This window comes from Globicephala melas, chromosome X (genome assembly GCF_963455315.2).
Source record: "Globicephala melas chromosome X, mGloMel1.2, whole genome shotgun sequence".
In the NCBI taxonomy this organism is placed as follows: Eukaryota; Metazoa; Chordata; class Mammalia; order Artiodactyla; family Delphinidae; genus Globicephala; species Globicephala melas.
In genome coordinates this window covers 105,704,090-105,721,513 of record NC_083335.1, presented here as the reverse complement: position 1 = coordinate 105,721,513, position 17,424 = coordinate 105,704,090, and the positions used below count along the sequence as shown (strand labels likewise).

The 17,424-nt window shown below is 43.0% G+C and overlaps 1 protein-coding gene across 2 annotated transcripts in view; it reads left to right on the top strand.

Moving 5' to 3' along the window:
* The window catches only part of PDK3 (pyruvate dehydrogenase kinase 3), a 128,132-nt gene extending 117,162 nt beyond the window's left edge, over window positions 1-10,970 (top strand). For both annotated transcript variants that reach the window (XM_060292127.2, XM_030851299.2), the window contains exon 12: window positions 222-10,970. In XM_060292127.2, coding sequence (XP_060148110.1) covers window positions 222-252 — 31 coding nt within the window. In that variant the 3' untranslated portion in view covers window positions 253-10,970. The remainder of the gene's footprint in view (window positions 1-221) is intronic.
* The last annotated feature ends 6,454 nt before the right edge of the window (window positions 10,971-17,424 follow it).

Sequence of the window (17,424 nt, the reverse complement as noted above, 5' to 3'; positions counted from 1 at the left end):
TCTAATCAGGTTTTTAACTGAGAGGAAAGAACTCTTTTAAAGTATATATAAGTCATTAAATGGTAATTCATTTTCTGTAGTAACCATAGAGAATAATTCTGAGATAAGGCACGCGTTTTTGCATCATCACTGTAACTAAATGCTCTGAATAAGTCTCGCGTAAAATAGAGAAGGTTGTCCTCATAAACTCACTGTGGATATTCCCATTATTTTCTTTGTAGGGACAAGTTCAAGACTAACAGAACTTTGTAAAGAACTGAATGCTTCGGTCCTCTCCATGAAGAAAAGATGGTCTTCTGCAAGTCACCCAGAAAGAACTCCTTTCCTCCACCTACTCTGCGTGTGGCACTATAGTTAATCCAGTGTTTGAATGTGTATTTGCTCTCTGTATGAGGTGGACCTTTTCCACAGAAGTTTCCTGTAGCTACTTCAGATCTTCCACTAAAGTAGTAACTTGAGTCATTTTTCGTAGTACGTTGCCGTGGTTTGGTTGGCGCCTGTCATAAGGGGACACAGAACCTCGTTAGCACTCACGTCCTCATACCTCTGTCCTCGTTATCATAGAGTGTCTACAGTCTCCCCAGATTTCTCAGCTCCCTCCCCACTGCAGATACAGCCGATCTCTACTGTTGCTCTTTGTGACCAAATACCGTGTTTGTCCCAAACCACCAGCTAAGGCCTGGGGAGTCCGGAAGTTGAGGACGTCAGCTTAGCATGTCTTGATAATTCGGTCCCTGGGCCCTTCCTTTCTCTTATGCATCCCTCCTCACTCTCTGATTTAGACTTTGGCCTTCTTCCATCTGACCGGATTCTCATTGTGAGGTATGGGTACTTTCGTGTTAGATCTTCCTCTTGGACGCATAGGTTTTATTTTGAAATTCATTTGTATACTTCCATTCTGTCAATTAAAGCATTCCAAAAGTTGTCTTGGAATTTTTCACTTAACTGCTTGGTTTCAAAGATCTTAAGTGAAAGTCTACCTTCTGGTCGTTATCAAGTTCGTAAAGAGTGGGAAGTGGAATTTTTATGCTTATGTAACAGTTTTACCTCTGAATACTGTCCTTTTGTCATGTTATATTCCTTTGTAGTTTTCTAAGTCCCTATGTGATGCACTTTACTAGTTGTAAAATAGACCGAAGGGAAAAGTTCTTTCTAGTTTATTTTGAAAAATGCCCCAGGTCTTCATAATTTATATTTTCATGAAGTTTAGCCGGTTTTAGAATTGTCTATCTGATTTTCAGCATAGTTTATTTTTTGCTGGAAGATGGACTTGGCAGAGGACTTGAGGTGAGGAAAGAGGAGCCATGTTGTATTTACTCTTAGAAACGGAAGCTGAGAGTCCAGATTAAAATTCACAAGTTATAAAGCTCCACAGGATGTGTTTCTCTTCACTGTAATTTTTCGTATATTTATGATCTACCTTGACTTCTGCTCTCTTTTAACATCCATAAAAATGTTCCCATCCAGTGTTTAAGTATTGAATTCACTGAGTTCAGAGCTGTCACTTGTAAAGTATTCCTCCTCCTTTAGTCACAGTTTTTCCCTGGGTGGAGTTGTGCGCTGACCAGCTGCGCTTGGCTTGATGTCCCCTCTGTTTCTCTTAGTTCCACCAACTCTGATATTCTTTCATTTTATCATGTTACCTGAGCTCATGATTAGTTCCTTCATCTTTAGAAAGACCTCATCTCTCCCATCCTTCGAAGGCTCTCATCAGGGGACTCATAATTAGGTAAGAAAAAGACCGACGTACTTCCAAGATACGGGTGATGAGGTGGTCCGTATGGAGGTCTGTTTCCTGAAGACTGAGTCAGTGTCTTGGAAATGGGGCTGTTCCATATGATTGTTTCCTTGTAGTATAAAGATGTAAAAATAATAGCCCTTTATTTTTAAAGACTCCAGCTTTCTTCTAAGTTTCAGATCATCTATCAGTATCTTACTTGGCCTGCATTTCCAACCATAGCCCTTTACACTTTCACTTGTGATGTGCTGTAAGGGAAGGAGGCAGCAGATTCCGGAGTGTTCCCTCCTGCTTTGTTCTGTGTGCTTGAGGAATTCCCATTGATTGATATGCCCTCACCCCAAGCTCCATGTAAAGGTTGCAGATGGAAAAGCTGATGTGAAAAAAGCCTTATGATCTTCCTCCCTTTTTAGGTCTTTTTCAAAAGTAAAGATTTCTTTCAGTGTTTTAATGACTTAACTGGTAGTCCTCTGCTGATACACGTTTTGGCTTACTCATATCCATCTGACACCGGGACAATCTTGCCTCACCTGTCTTTGTTTTCTGCATTGAGAAATTAACTTTGCTTCCGAAGCAACCATCAGAAGAGTTTCAGAATATCTTGCATTCACACAATTTAGCTGCCCCAAGTATCAATTTATCCTTCCTGATGGCCGTACATCATTCCCTGAACCTAGGTGCATCCCTCTGGCTGGTTGCTGTGCTTTGTCTCTATGTATCTGGTCACATTTCTACGTGTTGTAAAGTACATAGACATTAACCGTCTTTCAGCTAAACTTGTTTAGTCCTCCCAAATTACCCTGCATTTCCCTCTCATTTATTCAACTTTATTTTAAGTATTTGGGGACAGTGTCTACTATTTGAAGTAGGACCTGGAACATAGTAGGTGCTTAATGAGTATTAGCTGAATTAGTGAATGGAGATTGACAGACATTTACCTTGGATGGTGGGTAACTGTCTTTGTTTCCAAATTAAAAATAATTCAGGTCAGGAGCTGTGAGCTGTGGAAGTACTGAATTTCCTTTTTATAGTGCTAAGAGGTGACTTGAAAATGGAGAGAAACAAGAGGAAGGAAGTAGTGATGGATCCATGGGAGCCATCTGATCCTTTCTTTGTCTCTGAATGACTGATTTTGACTCCTTAATATAGTGGGTTCTTGCCATCCAATCAGGTGACATGGTTTTATACCCTTGCTTGTAGATTCCAGAGAACTTTCGCATACAGCATCCTATTTGATCCTTCCAATGCCACGTGGTGGACCATGCAGGTATTATCTCTCTTTTTCATATGAGTTCCAAAGCAGTTCAGTGGTTTGCCACGGTGGCGTGGAAGAACCAAAGTGAGTAGTTGGGTCTTCTTGTTCCTAGGTCCATGCTCTCAGCGATGCCCCAGGTAATTAGCATTATCTCTTTTTTGAGGAATTTCTTGGGTATATTAACCCTCAAGTGTAAGGTATAAACCAAAATTTTTCTGTAGTGTCAGAGAATTTCATTCAGGAGAGGTTTTCTTTTGTGTGTTTTCATCTTGGCATAGTTAGTGGAGATAATCGAATGGATTTGGCGGCTGTCACCTAGAAAGGCAGCCGACTTTAAAGTGTATAACTGTTGGTAATTACTGGAGTTATTTAGACTTAATTCTATGTTTGAATGAACTCAGTGCTCACTGCCAGCCTTCTCATACAATGACTCCACATTCGAGAGTCGATGCTTTTATCTCTCGGTGGACTGGATTACAGTTTCAGTTGGATTTTCTCGCATAGTTACAGATGCCTTTCTGTTGCCGTCTTTTATGAACAGTAACTTGGCTGTCTCTCAGATTCTTGGATCACGTCTTTTTCCCCTCAGTTCTTTGGAGACATCACTCTGTTGTCTTCTAGTGTGTGGTGGGTCTGAGAGGGCTGAGTCCAGACAGATTTTTCTTCCCCTTTTGTAGATGAACTGCTTGTTTGCCCTGAGTACTTGTGATTTCCTGTTTATCCTTGAAATGCAGTAACTTCATTCGAGTGTGTCTCGGGGCCAAGAGTTATCTGTTGGCTTTTTCTGGTCCTCAGTGAGCATCAGACATTGACATTCGGGCCTTTCTGCGTTTCTTACCGGTTTATCGGCTCTCTTGTTCAACGATCTGCCCCTATATTGACTCTCTGTTCTCTGTCCTTCACATTTATCTTTCCTTTGATTGCTTTTGGTCTCCTTGTCTTTCTTCCTGCTGTGTGATTTTTTCCCTCAGGTCTTAACCTCGCATTTCACTGATTCTGTTTTCTGTGGTATTGATTCTGGGCCCCAGTGCTTGCCATGTGGCTTTCACTTCTGCTGCAGTTTTCTTTTCTTTTTTTCCCCTCTGTGTCTTTCCTTAGCTCTGCCAGCTTTTTCTCTCATTGTGTTTTCCTCTTTGACTCCTTTTTTTCGTTGCTTGGGAAGCTGAACTCTGTTTTCGTGGATTCTGAAATGATTCTGTTTCCAGAGTGCATTTTTCTGTGTTTTGCTTCTTTCATTCCTTTTGTGTTATTTTGCTTTTTTCTTGTTGCAGAAGTATCGTGATGGCTTTTTTCTGCTTATTTGTTGGTCTTTGCATGGGACCATTTCTGTCTGCCGAGAAGAGTGTGGATAAATCCTCCTTGACTTCTCCTTTTTCAAGTGAGAAGCATTTGATCACCTGCGCCCCTGAACTGTAAGGCTGGATATTGACGGAATGTAATGGCAGAGGCTGTCTTTGTTTTCCGTTCTGCTATCTGGACGCGGGGGAAGGAGGAGTGAAGCAAAGCCTCCTTGGAGTGCCTTCCGTGGACACTGTTGAATCCTTCGCCCTGGGGTGGGGGGTGCTGGGTCCCAATGGGGGAGAGGATTGCCCTCGAGTTTCCCCATGTCCATTAGACGTCGCCCCAGCAGGAGTGTGGTGGGTTCGTCCCTCTGCTCTGCTGGGTTATACGTAGTCAGTATTTGTGTGTTTGGCTCCAGAGTTACTGTTTCTCTCCTCTGCACACAAACGGCGCACCTGAGATGTCAACCTCCCCTCCTAGTTTTTGCTTCGGGAAACGTGCCCACGCAGCGTGCCCTCAGCTTGTCTTGACCGCCACCAGGCTTTATTTCTGATTGGTAGAGTCCTTTGGAACGCTCTCAACAACTGCCCAGCAACTGTGGCCTGCTTGACAGCTTCGAGAACCCTCCTCTGATTAGTCCGCAGCTTGGTTGTCAGACACTCTCCTGGAGTCCTCGGTATGGGGTGGTGGCTTTTATTAGTTTCCCCATAGACAGCTTCTTTTTCAGCTTTTGGATGTATGTGTTGAAAGGCAGGAGCACTTATATAAACATGAATTTACTCTGCCATCTTCCCAGCAGTCCAGCTGCCTAAACATTTGACTTTGAAGATAATGTCCTTCCTAATCATAAGCTATATGTTAGTCAACAGATGGAACCAATATCGCTAGTAGGAAAGCACCATTCATAACTTAATACAGGGTTTTTGTTTATTGTTCTTTGTGGAAAGATAACTTTTAACTTGGGTTCCTGGTCCATTGATTAGAGAGATCAGTACCTTCTGGTTTGAAAACAGGGGGCATGTGACATTTTCATGAACTTAAAAAGTTACCAGCCATTGACAGTGATTTATTAGTTAATTAAATATGATGGAATATTTCAAACTAGTACATAATCAGAATTATCAGGAGAAGTTTAAACTATTTTTTACTGACAGGTTACTAGTTGAGCTGCCCAACGGAGGGTGGTGACCCCGTGAGAGCTTTACTGTGACACAGGTTTTCTTACCTGTCTTTTCATCAGCCCGTCTTAAAATGTGGTTCATTAAGAAACAGAAAGGAGTCAAGTCCTCATCAGGATGATTGCTGATATTCATGAATATACCTTGAGATGGTTTGTAGGTCTGGGACCTCCTGTCACACAAACTGACATTTCAAAAGTGCATTTATAGGGGGATCACAGATTGGGGGTTCTATTTCGCCTATTTGTAGGATTGAAGCCTCCTTTCCTCAGTGGGCAGCGTATTCCACTGGGCACACTTTCCTCACCTTCAGAGCCGAGCACAGTGATCAAGGAGCAGGGGTGACAGCCTCGCTCAGTGCATCTAACTCCACCCTGTGCAGTGCCTTCCCCTCAGGTCAGAGTGTTGGCCCTGGTTCCATCCTGGTGTGAAGTGCACAATGGAACACGTGTCCATGTGTGAGGGACGGAAGAAGTGAAGGTGGCAGACAGAGGAGTTGTGGAAAGGAAAGCCGTGTTCATTCCTCCGTTTAAATAATAGCGAGCATCTGCAGCGCGCTAGAAGTGCCCAGGGCTGGGCACGTGGCAGTGATGACAGCAGACGGAAGTCCTGGCCCCGCGGGGCTCACGTTCGGGCTGGGGGATCAGACGAGACACTCAACGAGGAAAGTTTCTAGTACAGTTGGGAGAAAAATAAAGGCGGGAAGGGGGTTGCAAAGGATGAGTGGTGGTGGAGGCACCGAACCCTGTAACTGTTGTTTTCATTGTCACGGATGGATGGGTTCCTTGGACGAGGAAGCATTGGTGAGCCCTGAGTTCTTGTCTCCTTTGTATCTGTTCATCTGCATGTGGAGAGGCCGCCTTCTGGGCCTGGCTCCGCGGGGCGCTGTGACTTTGGGTCCAGGAGCCGGCTGAGCCCTTTGCGGGGCAACGTGGTAAGGTGAGAGGAGCCAGCTTTGATCGTCACATTGCACTGAATGGTGTGGGCTGCTGCTTCCTCGTAACGAAAATGCAATCAGAGCAGCTTCCAGATGTGTCTTTGTAGAACTTCAGAAATCATGATTGAAACCAAATCTTCCCAATTCCAGCTTCTGGCTGATGATGCTGGAGTGAAAAGAGCTGCTTGTCAGGAGGACGTGAACGCTTGCGAACTGGTTTGAGACGTGGAGGAAAGGCTTAGCCGAGGCGACTTCCCTCTCAAGTCCGTAGGTTGGCATTAGCTGTGTTCAACCCCCAAAATGAAGAAAATAAAATGACAGCAATATCGAGGTCACAGAATCCTTGAGAAACCATTGTTTCTGCCTTTTCTTTCATCTGTTTATAAAACCTGGACTTGAATTGCCCATGATCCCAGTGATGGGGTCAGTGGAGCCGGACGCGGGCAGCTACTCATGTTGGGACACAGGTGGCTCTCGGTGGTGGTACTGCTCCCTCGGAGGCAGCAGCAAAGCCGGGGAGGACACTCGGTTTTCTGACACCTGCTTGGCTGGTCCCAGGGAGGGTAGAGCCGAGTGCTGGAGCAGGAGAGGGGATGAGTTGAATTATTCCCATAAGTAGAGCCGATTTGTCATCCTTTAAATTGACTTATTTGCATATAAATGAAAGCACCTTAGGGCATCACTACTGAAAGCCTCCAAACAAATGTCTGATGCAGTTAAGTGCCTGCATTAAAAGAAAGCCCACCCCTTATCTCGCATTCATATCCTCGCAGCGTTTAATAAATCCGTAATAGTATTTGACTTCCCCTCTCTGTATCCTTTTCCCTCCACCACTGCCAGACTCTGCAGGGGTGGCTCACTTCCCAGTTTGAAGTGGTGACTTCAGTCTTTGATGGAGTCTGCACATCTCTTGAAAAGGATAAGCAGTAGAGTTGATACCTGGAGTCCCACCGTCCAGTTTGGACTATTGGCAATATTTTTGGTGGGATTTTTTTTTAACGTTAGAGAAATGAGTAGTAGATTTGTGGTAATAGTGGATCCAGGAAGCTTGCGGTGGAAAAGAGGATGAATTTAACCTGAAAAATATTTCTCTGTTCTATAAATCTCTCAGTGACATTTGGATTAATCAGGCATAATTAAATGTAGTTAGATTTTTGTCAGATTGTAGTTGAAAATAATATTCATCTATGAAGAGGGTAATATATTCTGTAGAAATTTTATTAAGCACTTTAGTTAAGCAAACACCAAGGAGAACAAAATCAGCCTCAGGAAGGTTAATTACTAAAAAAACACAAAGTATAGTAGATTATGTAAATCATTTTAATTTTGAATTACTATGGCTTGAGCTTTCATTTACATAGAGAGGTATTTTGGATTTGTTTTTCATATCACATTTTCCAAAAGTACAAAATGGTTATTGCATTCTTTAAAAGTTCTCATCATTTGAGGATTCCATTCCATTGCTTAACTTTTTCATGTTACATAGTTTCCAAAACTGAAGAATTGCAGTTGCATTCTTTAAAATGCAACTATTTTGTCATCCCACTAAGTTTGTTATAATTGTAAGAAGTCTATTTTTATTTCTGTACCTTTAAAGAAGTGATCTTTTAAGAGAAGTATTGGGAGAGAGAATGTATGTGAAAGCATCCCGCCCGTGCCTGGCCTCTCCCTAAAGAAAATAATTTTTTTTTTAAATAAAGTAGAACAGAAGAGTTTAGACTATAATAATAAATCTTTTTATTTTAGTAATTTCTTTAAAGGGAGAAGTGAAGAGATCAAATTGATTTTATAAGTTATATTTTTTTGTACTCAGAGAATTACATTTTCACTACCCTTGCATGTCTCAGGGATAGCCTTTGATAAGAATCCCCATGAAAATCTCTGAAAGTCTATCCTGGTGTGCTCAGATTTGATAGTTCTTGTCTAAATTTCTAGAGCTAGAGTTTCGAAAGTATTGTCATCTCAGGAACACAAGATTACCCAAGAAACTTGAACTTCGCTCTTATCAGCACTCAGATTCTATGTGTTTCTAGGCTTTTTCGTGATAAAAGGACACCTAAAAGTCCTAGGTTTAGTAGGTATACAAAGACCTCTTTATCACGCTTCTCTGAGATTTTCATAGAAAAATCCTGGAATTTGATTTTGTTGATAATTTTGCTTCTTGGCTTTTCAGTGAAGATTCTGTTTCCCATTGGATTTGAATCCTTTTGGGATAATAAAATTTCACTTAAAAGCACATTCTATTAAATAATTCTAACTTTTGCCAACCTCAGAATGGCCTGCTGACTTTTGCAAATGGGCCGAAATAGCACAAACGTCAAAGATCATATGTACTCTAAGCAATATGTTCGCCCTGCAGTTAGCGAAGTGAAGAAATGTCTAATCCTGGCACTTATGACTGGCTTAATGGCTCTTCAGTTCATCTCTGCCTTCCAAATTCGTTGAAAATGACACATTTAGAATGGAATGCTTACTGATTACAGAACTACTTAATGTTTTAAAATATTCTTACCTTGAGATTCTTTTTGGGAGAAAATGGAAAGAACCTTAACATTCGGTTCTGTTTTGGCTCTTCATATATGCCAGGCATTAAAAAGGCAATGACAGGGCTTCCCTGGTGGCGCAGTGGTTGAGAGTCCGCCTGCCGATGCAGGGGACGCGGGTTCGTGGCCCGGTCCGGGAAGATCCCACATGCCGCGGAGCGGCTGGGCCCGTGAGCCATGGCCGCTGGGCCTGCGTGTCCGGAGCCTGTGCTCCGCAACGGGAGAGGCCACAACAGTGAGAGGCCCGCGTACCGCAAAAAAAAAAAAAAAAAAGGCAATGACAAAAGTGAAATCTCATTGGGCGTCAAAGGCATTTGCCGTTTGGCCATGCTTGATATACAAGAGGAGTGATGAGGGGTTGGCGAAAACAGGCAGGATGAGTATAAAATGTTATATTGCTGTTTATAATACATCATGGCACCCCTTTCTTATAAATTCCATCTTCTTTTGTCACTTGAACTTTTATATCCATGGGAAACCTCAGTCAATATTTTAAAAGGCACTATATTTACATTAAGAATTGGCCTGTGCCTTTATCTAAAACACTGCTGAGGTTACTATTCCCCATGTTTAATTAGAACAAATGTTTTAGAATAATTACAGCTACAGCCTGTAAGTGTAGGGATCTGAAAACACTGAAAACCACCTGCCGTTGGAGAGGGACCAGGCAAGATCGCACGCTTCGCAGCGTGGCTTGCCGATCGCCATCAGGACGCGGGTTTTGCCTGGTTGTTATAACCAGCATTAAACCTAAAATAGAAGGGGCCTGCCAAGATCCTGTATCTGCTCCCTTTTTCTCTAGCTGCCTGTGTAACTCTTCCAGGGGAAAGCATCACATAAAGTCCTTTGATATCTTGCTTTTTACTTTTAAAATTCCTGTTAGAGCTGGCACGTGAATTTGACCAATAAGTTGTGCATATGCTTAAAATTCTTTTTTAGCCTAGACCAAACTAAAGGTATCTTGGCTCTGAGGAGACAGCCAAGGCAAGGTTTACCTAGAAAGTAGAAAGTATTACGTATTTAAAAAGTGCAAGTTGGCTATATTCAGTGTTGGAGGAACTGAGCTCTGTTGCCTCTTCCATCGTTTCTCTTACGTTCCTTGTTGTTATTCTGTCCTCTCGCTGTGCTGCACTGGAACCGAATGCTCCACTCTGATTAAAAACCCAGGCTGTGCTCGAGTCCGTCCTGGACGACATGACGCATGTTTTAGGAGAGTGAACCCTATCACTTTAGCATCCTGGCTAACCCTGATCTCTGCAGAGTTCCTTGGTGTTAAAGTCATCTGAGATTGTAATTGCCGCTTCAGGTTTATATACTCATCGTGCCATCTGTTGGTCTAAGTTCACATCCTCACGAAAGTACATGAGTGCTTGTAACTTCAATATTTCCCAGATTTAGAACACAAGTTGTGAATAGTTAAGAAATGCTTGAACCAAATAAGAAAAGTCAACGTGGAGTAAAATATACCATTGTGAACATATTTAATGCTGCATTGAAATGTGAAGTCACTTGACTGATTTCTTCCATCATAACTCCTTAACTCATAAAAGCAATGTCTAAACTGGGAACAATAGCTGATTTAACAAGAGAAGTAGAGTAACGTATATATGAAATGAAAGTTCATTACAGTGTTTGTACCCCTAAGTCCAAATCTGACCTGGTTGGCTTTGGGCAGCTGTCAGCTCAGTTACAGTGAAATGTACGCGTGTGTCCGGTGTTCACGAGCTGCCTTGTGGTTTGTAGAGGGAAGCCCGGCCCCTCGTGTTCTGTGCTGTTCTGTGGCCTGGCTGGTACACACTGTTACAAGTGAAGAATTACTTTGGTTTGAGGTAATTTGTCGCGCCACGTTCCGTGGAGAAAAGTGGTTTGTTTTTGTGATTGTTGGAAAAACATGACCGGGGAAGTGTGTGGCTCAGATCACGTTCCCCGCATCAGTCGCGGAGCCATCCTTGGTGTGTGTCAGAGCCAGACGCGTCCTGGAGCACATGGACAATTGTGTGCTACAGTCATCGAACAATAAAGTGGTAGTTGTGTTTCACTGTGCGTCCGTGTGGTCTTTTCCTGAGCTCTTGTCTGTAGTCTCATCCGTCCCACCTGTAAGCTCCGCCTTCTGCTCGCTCCGTTTCTGGAATTCAGTACGTGAACAGCACGAAGCACCTTTGCAAGTTGCTGGGAATGGGCAAGAGTACATTTTAAAATGTTTATGATCACTCAGAGGAAAAACAGGTTCTTTGGATTCTCTGTGGCAGGGAACATACAGCTCACCTTTGGGGGGAACATCCTACTGGCAAAATAAACTGCTTAACAGTGAATCGTTATAGCGGTAGTTTTCATAATACGATCCAGGGATTGGAGAAAGGGGACTATATAATATATCGGCCAAACCAGGACACTTTTGACAGTGAGAACGAGCACTGTTAATAATTATGCTGTAAACCACGTCAACAGATGTAAACTGGGACTGTCCTGGACAAATTGGGATTGACTGGCCGTGGACCACCTACCCCAGAATTACCTGAGATGCTGGTTAAATGCAGATTCCTGGGCTCTGCCTCAGCTCTTCTGATTCAGATTCTCTGGGGTGGAGGCCTAGGAATCTTGATTTTAACAAATGCCCCAGGGGAATTCTTTTAAAAAATGTAAGTTGGAAACTGCTGCTGTTGGTTCCATGGTCTCTTCTGAGGAGCTGGTGCAGCACTGACACCAGAACCCAGTGCCTCCAAAGACACTTGGCTGCACTTAGGTACTTCCTGACTGACTGAGAGATGGGGTCTTCGTGTTACTTGCCAATGCGTCATTCTTTTACTAAGTCTTCAGTGATGAGTGGGTGTCTTTTTTCAAATTTGAGAGCCGCACAACTGCCTGTCCTGTGTTCTCATCACTAAAAAAACAAAACGTCTAGAAAGTTTGAGGCAAGAAACTTCGGTTTGGATGATTCCTGGGGAGTATTAATGTCAGGAAATCAGCATGTTTGCCTTGGTTCCCCTACCGGCTCCCTGTTAACTGTGCTTTGGTATCTTCATCTATTAAATTAGGGAGTTGGACTGCATGATTTCAGGGTTCTTTCCAGGTCTGATGTTACAGGGCTCTCTTTAAAACCTAAAATGTGAAGCAGTCACTAATCAACTGCTGTCATGTTGTGCTGTATCTTGCCCAAAGAATACCAAACCACTGACTCTTGAAAGCGACAGTGGTTTTAGTTAGAATTCTTAAGTCGTGCATCCAGCAGTCCCTGTGCTAACGCATCATTCACATCTGGGGAAGAGCATTCTTGTAGCAGCCACTCCTGCCCTGTTTGAAATTCAGCAAGTAAGTATGGTTTACGCTCACAAAGAGACCCTCACTCAAGAGTCTGTGGTTCCATGAAGCTGCTGAAGAGCATTGCACTGTAGTGTCGGTTTTTACTTCCTTGTCCTCATTTCAGAATTCTTTCCAATGGCTTAACAATGCATGTTTACAAATGGTTATCTGCTGATGTTTTCGGGTGTTCATAGTAACAGAGACATACTCTTTGCTCACGTGAATAAATTATAAAGCATCACATAGGAGGGGTTGCCTCTGTCCACCACTAGAACTCTGTGATGATGGGCATGTTCTCTAGCTTTGCTGTCCAATATGGCCACCACTAGCCACCTGTACACTTAAAATGTGGCTAGTTCAACTGAGGAACTGAATTTTTAATTGGTATTCATTTAAATTCAAATAGCCACCTGTGGCTAGTAGCAACCATATTGGACAGTGCAGCTATGTACAGCCATTACACGTTGTTGCATTTTTTTAAATTAACATCGAGTACCCATTTTCACCAGTCATTGGGTTGGGTGCTTGACAGTACCCTTGTCATTTCTAAATGTTGGTCTTAAAATGAATCCTTTGTCCTCTGCCTACTGATGACACTTTCATTAACATAAGAGTCTCTCTTTGGATAAGAAAATAACAAGATGATACCTCGACCTTTTCCTGTCCTAGCTGCTTGGCACGTCACTTCTCATCTTTGCTACAAAAGGCATTGATTGTCACCCTCTTTGAATCCAGTTCTCTCAGAGGCTCACTTTGTTCTCTGAATTGAAGTGTTGACTATAGCCCGGAGGGTCTCAACCTGGCCACATTGGAATCTCCAAGTACTGGGGCCCATTTCAGATCCATTCCATCAGATGGTGTCTGAGAAGTCTTTTTTAAAGGGTTCCCTAAGAGATTCTAACATGTGACAGGATTGAAAAACCACTGATCAAGTCCAAACCACAGACCAGCCTCTGAGAGTGGCTAAAATTCTGGGAGCAGCAAATCCTGTCTCCCTGGCATAGAGCAGGCCTAGGGTCCAATTGATGTTCTATTTAACAGGTAATTGGGAAATACTTAGAGAAAAGGCCTTGTCGATTTGGATTTTGGACAACTGAGCAGCTTTGCCGTTTCCTTCTGTGCAAGAAACTCTAAGCTAATGCTACTCTTACTGTTTTCTGGCATTCTTGTCCAAACAGAATTTGCTAGTGCTCAAACAAAATAAACATGTTAATGATTTCAACAACAGTGATGGACGCAGAAGCGTTCCAACAGTTCCTTAGTAACAGCTTAATATAATAGTGTCATCATTTCTAAAGTTAGAGGTAATTATTGTCACCTTGGCACAATCATTGGAACGAGCTTCTTACATGAAAACTGCTCTTTTTCTAGGGCTTCGACTGGTAACAAAATAATAATTTATGAAAGCAAATTCTGCCCCATTATTCTGGGAGAAGTCTGTCAGCCACCCTGCAATTGAAGAATCTAAGGTGAGACATCGAATGACCATCTCATCCATAGAACAGCTCTGTTCAAATAGAGTTCATTCCAGGCCAGGGCCCACACCTGTTTGGTAAGGCCTTTAGGGAAAGAGTGTGCTGACGCCTTGTGACTTAGGTAACTAGCCTAAGAGTCTTCCTGTTCACGGGCCAGCTGAGGGGTGATGTCACCAGCCTCCACCGTTCAGCATTCTCAACAAGTGGTTTCTCATAAATAGAAAATCTACTTTTACAAATCTATTTTTTTTCTATTTTTCCCTATTCTGAGTAGGAGTTAGCAATCTTTCTTAGCACTCTGGGAAATTTAGAGCACTCCACCCCAAAGAGATTAGTTAAAAGAAAATAAGTGAAGTTAGTCAAATGATTGTCGAATTCTCTTTGGCACAGTCCGAAACATGGACTGTTCATCAAGAGCTCAGTAAAGCCAGAGGCTGGGCCACTCAGGAGAGGTCAGAATTGAGAGTCAAGTTACTGAACTGAAATTGCGGTGGGGGGAGGGATGGTGTCCTCTTTTGTCTTTGTATCTCCAGCACCTACAAGCTCACGTAAATATTTACTGAATGCTTCGGACAGGAATGTATTTGAGACCTTAAGTTAAAATGCAGATCAAAGGCAACCATGGAAAAATAAGTTACTCTAGAAAGGAGCATGGCATACCTTGATACTTGATGGCTGGAAGTGAGTCCACAGCCAGCTTAAACTGGCTGTGGTCAACCTCCAATGACCAGAAAAACAAAACCAAAAACAAACCAGGGGGAGCATAGGTAGGAAACAGATGCTGCCTGATAGCCAGAAACTGTATTCCTTGGCTTATTTCAGCAAGAATGTGTCCAGCGATCAAAGACTTTGGTTAGCTGCGCTTCCACTTCTTGTCTTCTTGGTATAGCCAAATATGAATTGGAGGATATGTACAGAGAAGAGGGAGGGAGCTCTTAAACTTCCTTCTCTACCAGCCACGGCTCCATGTTCATGAGTTGAGGAGCCAACCCTTCCTTTCCTCATGGACCAATTAGCCTGTTCATTTGGGTCCAACATCTCCCATTATACCTATCCCATGCTTCTCTTGTGGATGTCAAGACTCAAGAGAAACATTTAAGGGGTCCATCGCGAGTAGATGTAGGAATGTTAAAAAGAGGAACACGAATCTCTCTATCTGCATGAGGATTACTTCTCCTCAACTCTGTTAGGATCTGGAAAAAGGTTCAAGGGTTTATGACCATTGTCTTCAGTCATAGAATTATGGCCCCCCAAAGATGTTCACGTCCCAATCCTTAGAACCTGGGAATGTGTTTTATTACATGGCAAGAAGGAATTAAAGTTGCTGATGACCTTAAAATAGGGAGCGTGTCCTGGAGTATCCTAGTGGGCCCAATGTCATCATAAGGGCCCTCATACATAGAGGAGAGAGGCAGAGGGAGTGTCATAGTGATGTGATGTGAGAAAGATTGGACTGGCCATGGCCGGCTTTGAAGATGGAAGGGGGCCACGAGCTAAGGAATGCAGGCTAGAAAATGCAAGAAAATGGATTCTCCCCTAGAGCCTCCAGACAGGAATGCAGCCCTGCCAGCACCTTAATTTTTGTCCAGTAAGACCCATTTTGGACGTCTGACCTCCAGAACTGTAAAATAACACACTGTGTTGTTTTAAGCCACTGAATTTGTTACAGCAATAGGAAACTAACACACACACCTCTTCAACTACTTTATCTCTGGGTGCCAGATATGGGAAAAAATGGAAAAAGAATCAATGACTCAGTTGTATCAATGTCAGTTTGTATGGTCAGACCAGTAAATGGCATCTTGCCAACATCTGTCCAGTGGAACGTGATTATCAGACAAGGAAGTCTGGTTACCGCCTCAAGCTATGTAATGAGTCATGTCCTGCCATGTGCATGGCAGAAGATGACAGGTTTTCTTTGAACTTGGAAATTTTAGAGCGACAAGTTCATTTGCAAGTATAAGAAGTTGAAAAGGTCCCCGTGGAAGAGGTAAAGTATCCCAGCTCTTTCAGGTATGGATTCATTAATTCTTTTAAAATGGAAGATGATGTATCAAATATTTTAGTTATGTCTAATCCCTCCATCAGAACTCAGCTTTGATGAATAGAGTACAGTAACCTGGCAGATTAATTCCTTTCCCTGCCCCCCAAGGAAGATAACAAAGTTAAGGAGAATAAAAATTGCTTACAGGAGACAAGTCAACCCTACTCTGAACATTTCTCCTCAAGTTTCCCACATGTGGTCAACTGCAGCTGACATTCAACCAATGTGGTGGGTTTTTTTCTAGAATATAAGTTATGGCAGTACAGGGCCTAATGTAAAGATCAATTTGCACCTGTTTATGCTCTTAATGATATTTCAGATTTTACTGGTTCTTTATTTTCAGGATTTTACTTGACGGTTTCTTGAAGAGTTGGATCACTGGGTATACACTTGGTGCTAATGAACTGTCCCTCTTTGCCTGAAAAGCATCTCTGTAGGAGTCTTTTTATCTAATAGCCTCTGCTGAATACCTGGAGAAGTTGCTTAAACATTCAACTCCAATAAGCTGTGAGGACTTCAATACAAGAGGACTGTGTGTGTGTGTGTAAACATTTTTGATAGCATACCTTTTAATCCTAGGGGTTTGCTAACAAAGGCTCATTCTCTTTGGAGCAAATATCAGAGTTCTTAAACGTGAGTTTTGTTATGCCTTAGAACTGCTTTTCCCTTGAGAACATTTCTGAGGTATCATGGAACGTGAAGAAACCTGTAACCGTGACTCTAAATACAGCCTGTCGAGAATGTGTTTGATCTGTATGGCAAAAGCCAAGTACTGTGGTCTGTGAACGATAGGAATTCAATTTTTAAATGAACTCCCTTGCTGCCTGCAGGCCTGGTTCTATTTCTTCTAGAATCTAGGCTGATGTTAGAACTGTTGTCGGTTCAAAGAGCTAAACCCCTCCAGATGGAGTTAATAGAAGCTCGTAAATTCAGCTAGGAGGGCCTGAGCACACTGCTCATGGAAGGCCGAGAACATCAATCTGCCTTAATTGTTGACATTTGGAATCCTGATTGAGCGCCTCCACCCCCATCTATCTGCCTCCAGCTGACCAAAGGAGCTTTTCCCCACAGATGGAGAAGTGGTGGAAATGGCCACGCCCCAATGTTTAAGTCCAGGTGAAAAGTATCCCACCAGGCAGCTAGATAAGAAGGGTGGGTGGAGCCCGAGAGCCTGCTGGAGGCTGCGGGCGTGAGTGCGGCACCGGTGCTGTCGGCTGTGGAGGTCCCAGGCCGCGTCTCCAGCGTCCCAGTGAAGGGTAAGCACTTCCTCTTGGTGGCTCAGTGACAGCACCATAGCTGGAGAAGCTTAGGGAGAACGCAGCCCGCCTCATAAATTCAGAGACTTTTACAGTCAAAGGAGACCTCAGAAACAATTGCCTTCAACCCCTTCGTTTTACAAAAGCAGACGCTGAGGTCTGAGAAGTGAAGTGGTTTGGCCGAGGTCAGAAAGCAAGCTGGCAGTGGAGCGTACAACTCAGGGTCCTGGCCGGGCTCCCTACGTGACCTCCCCTCCAGGTGAGTGCTCCTAAGCAGACTTTTTTTTTTTAATTGAAGTATAGTTGATTTACAATGTTGTGCTAATTTCTGCTGTACAGCAACGTGACTCGGTTATACACATATATACATTCCTTTTTGTATTTTTTCCATTATGGTTTACCCCAGGAGATTGGCTA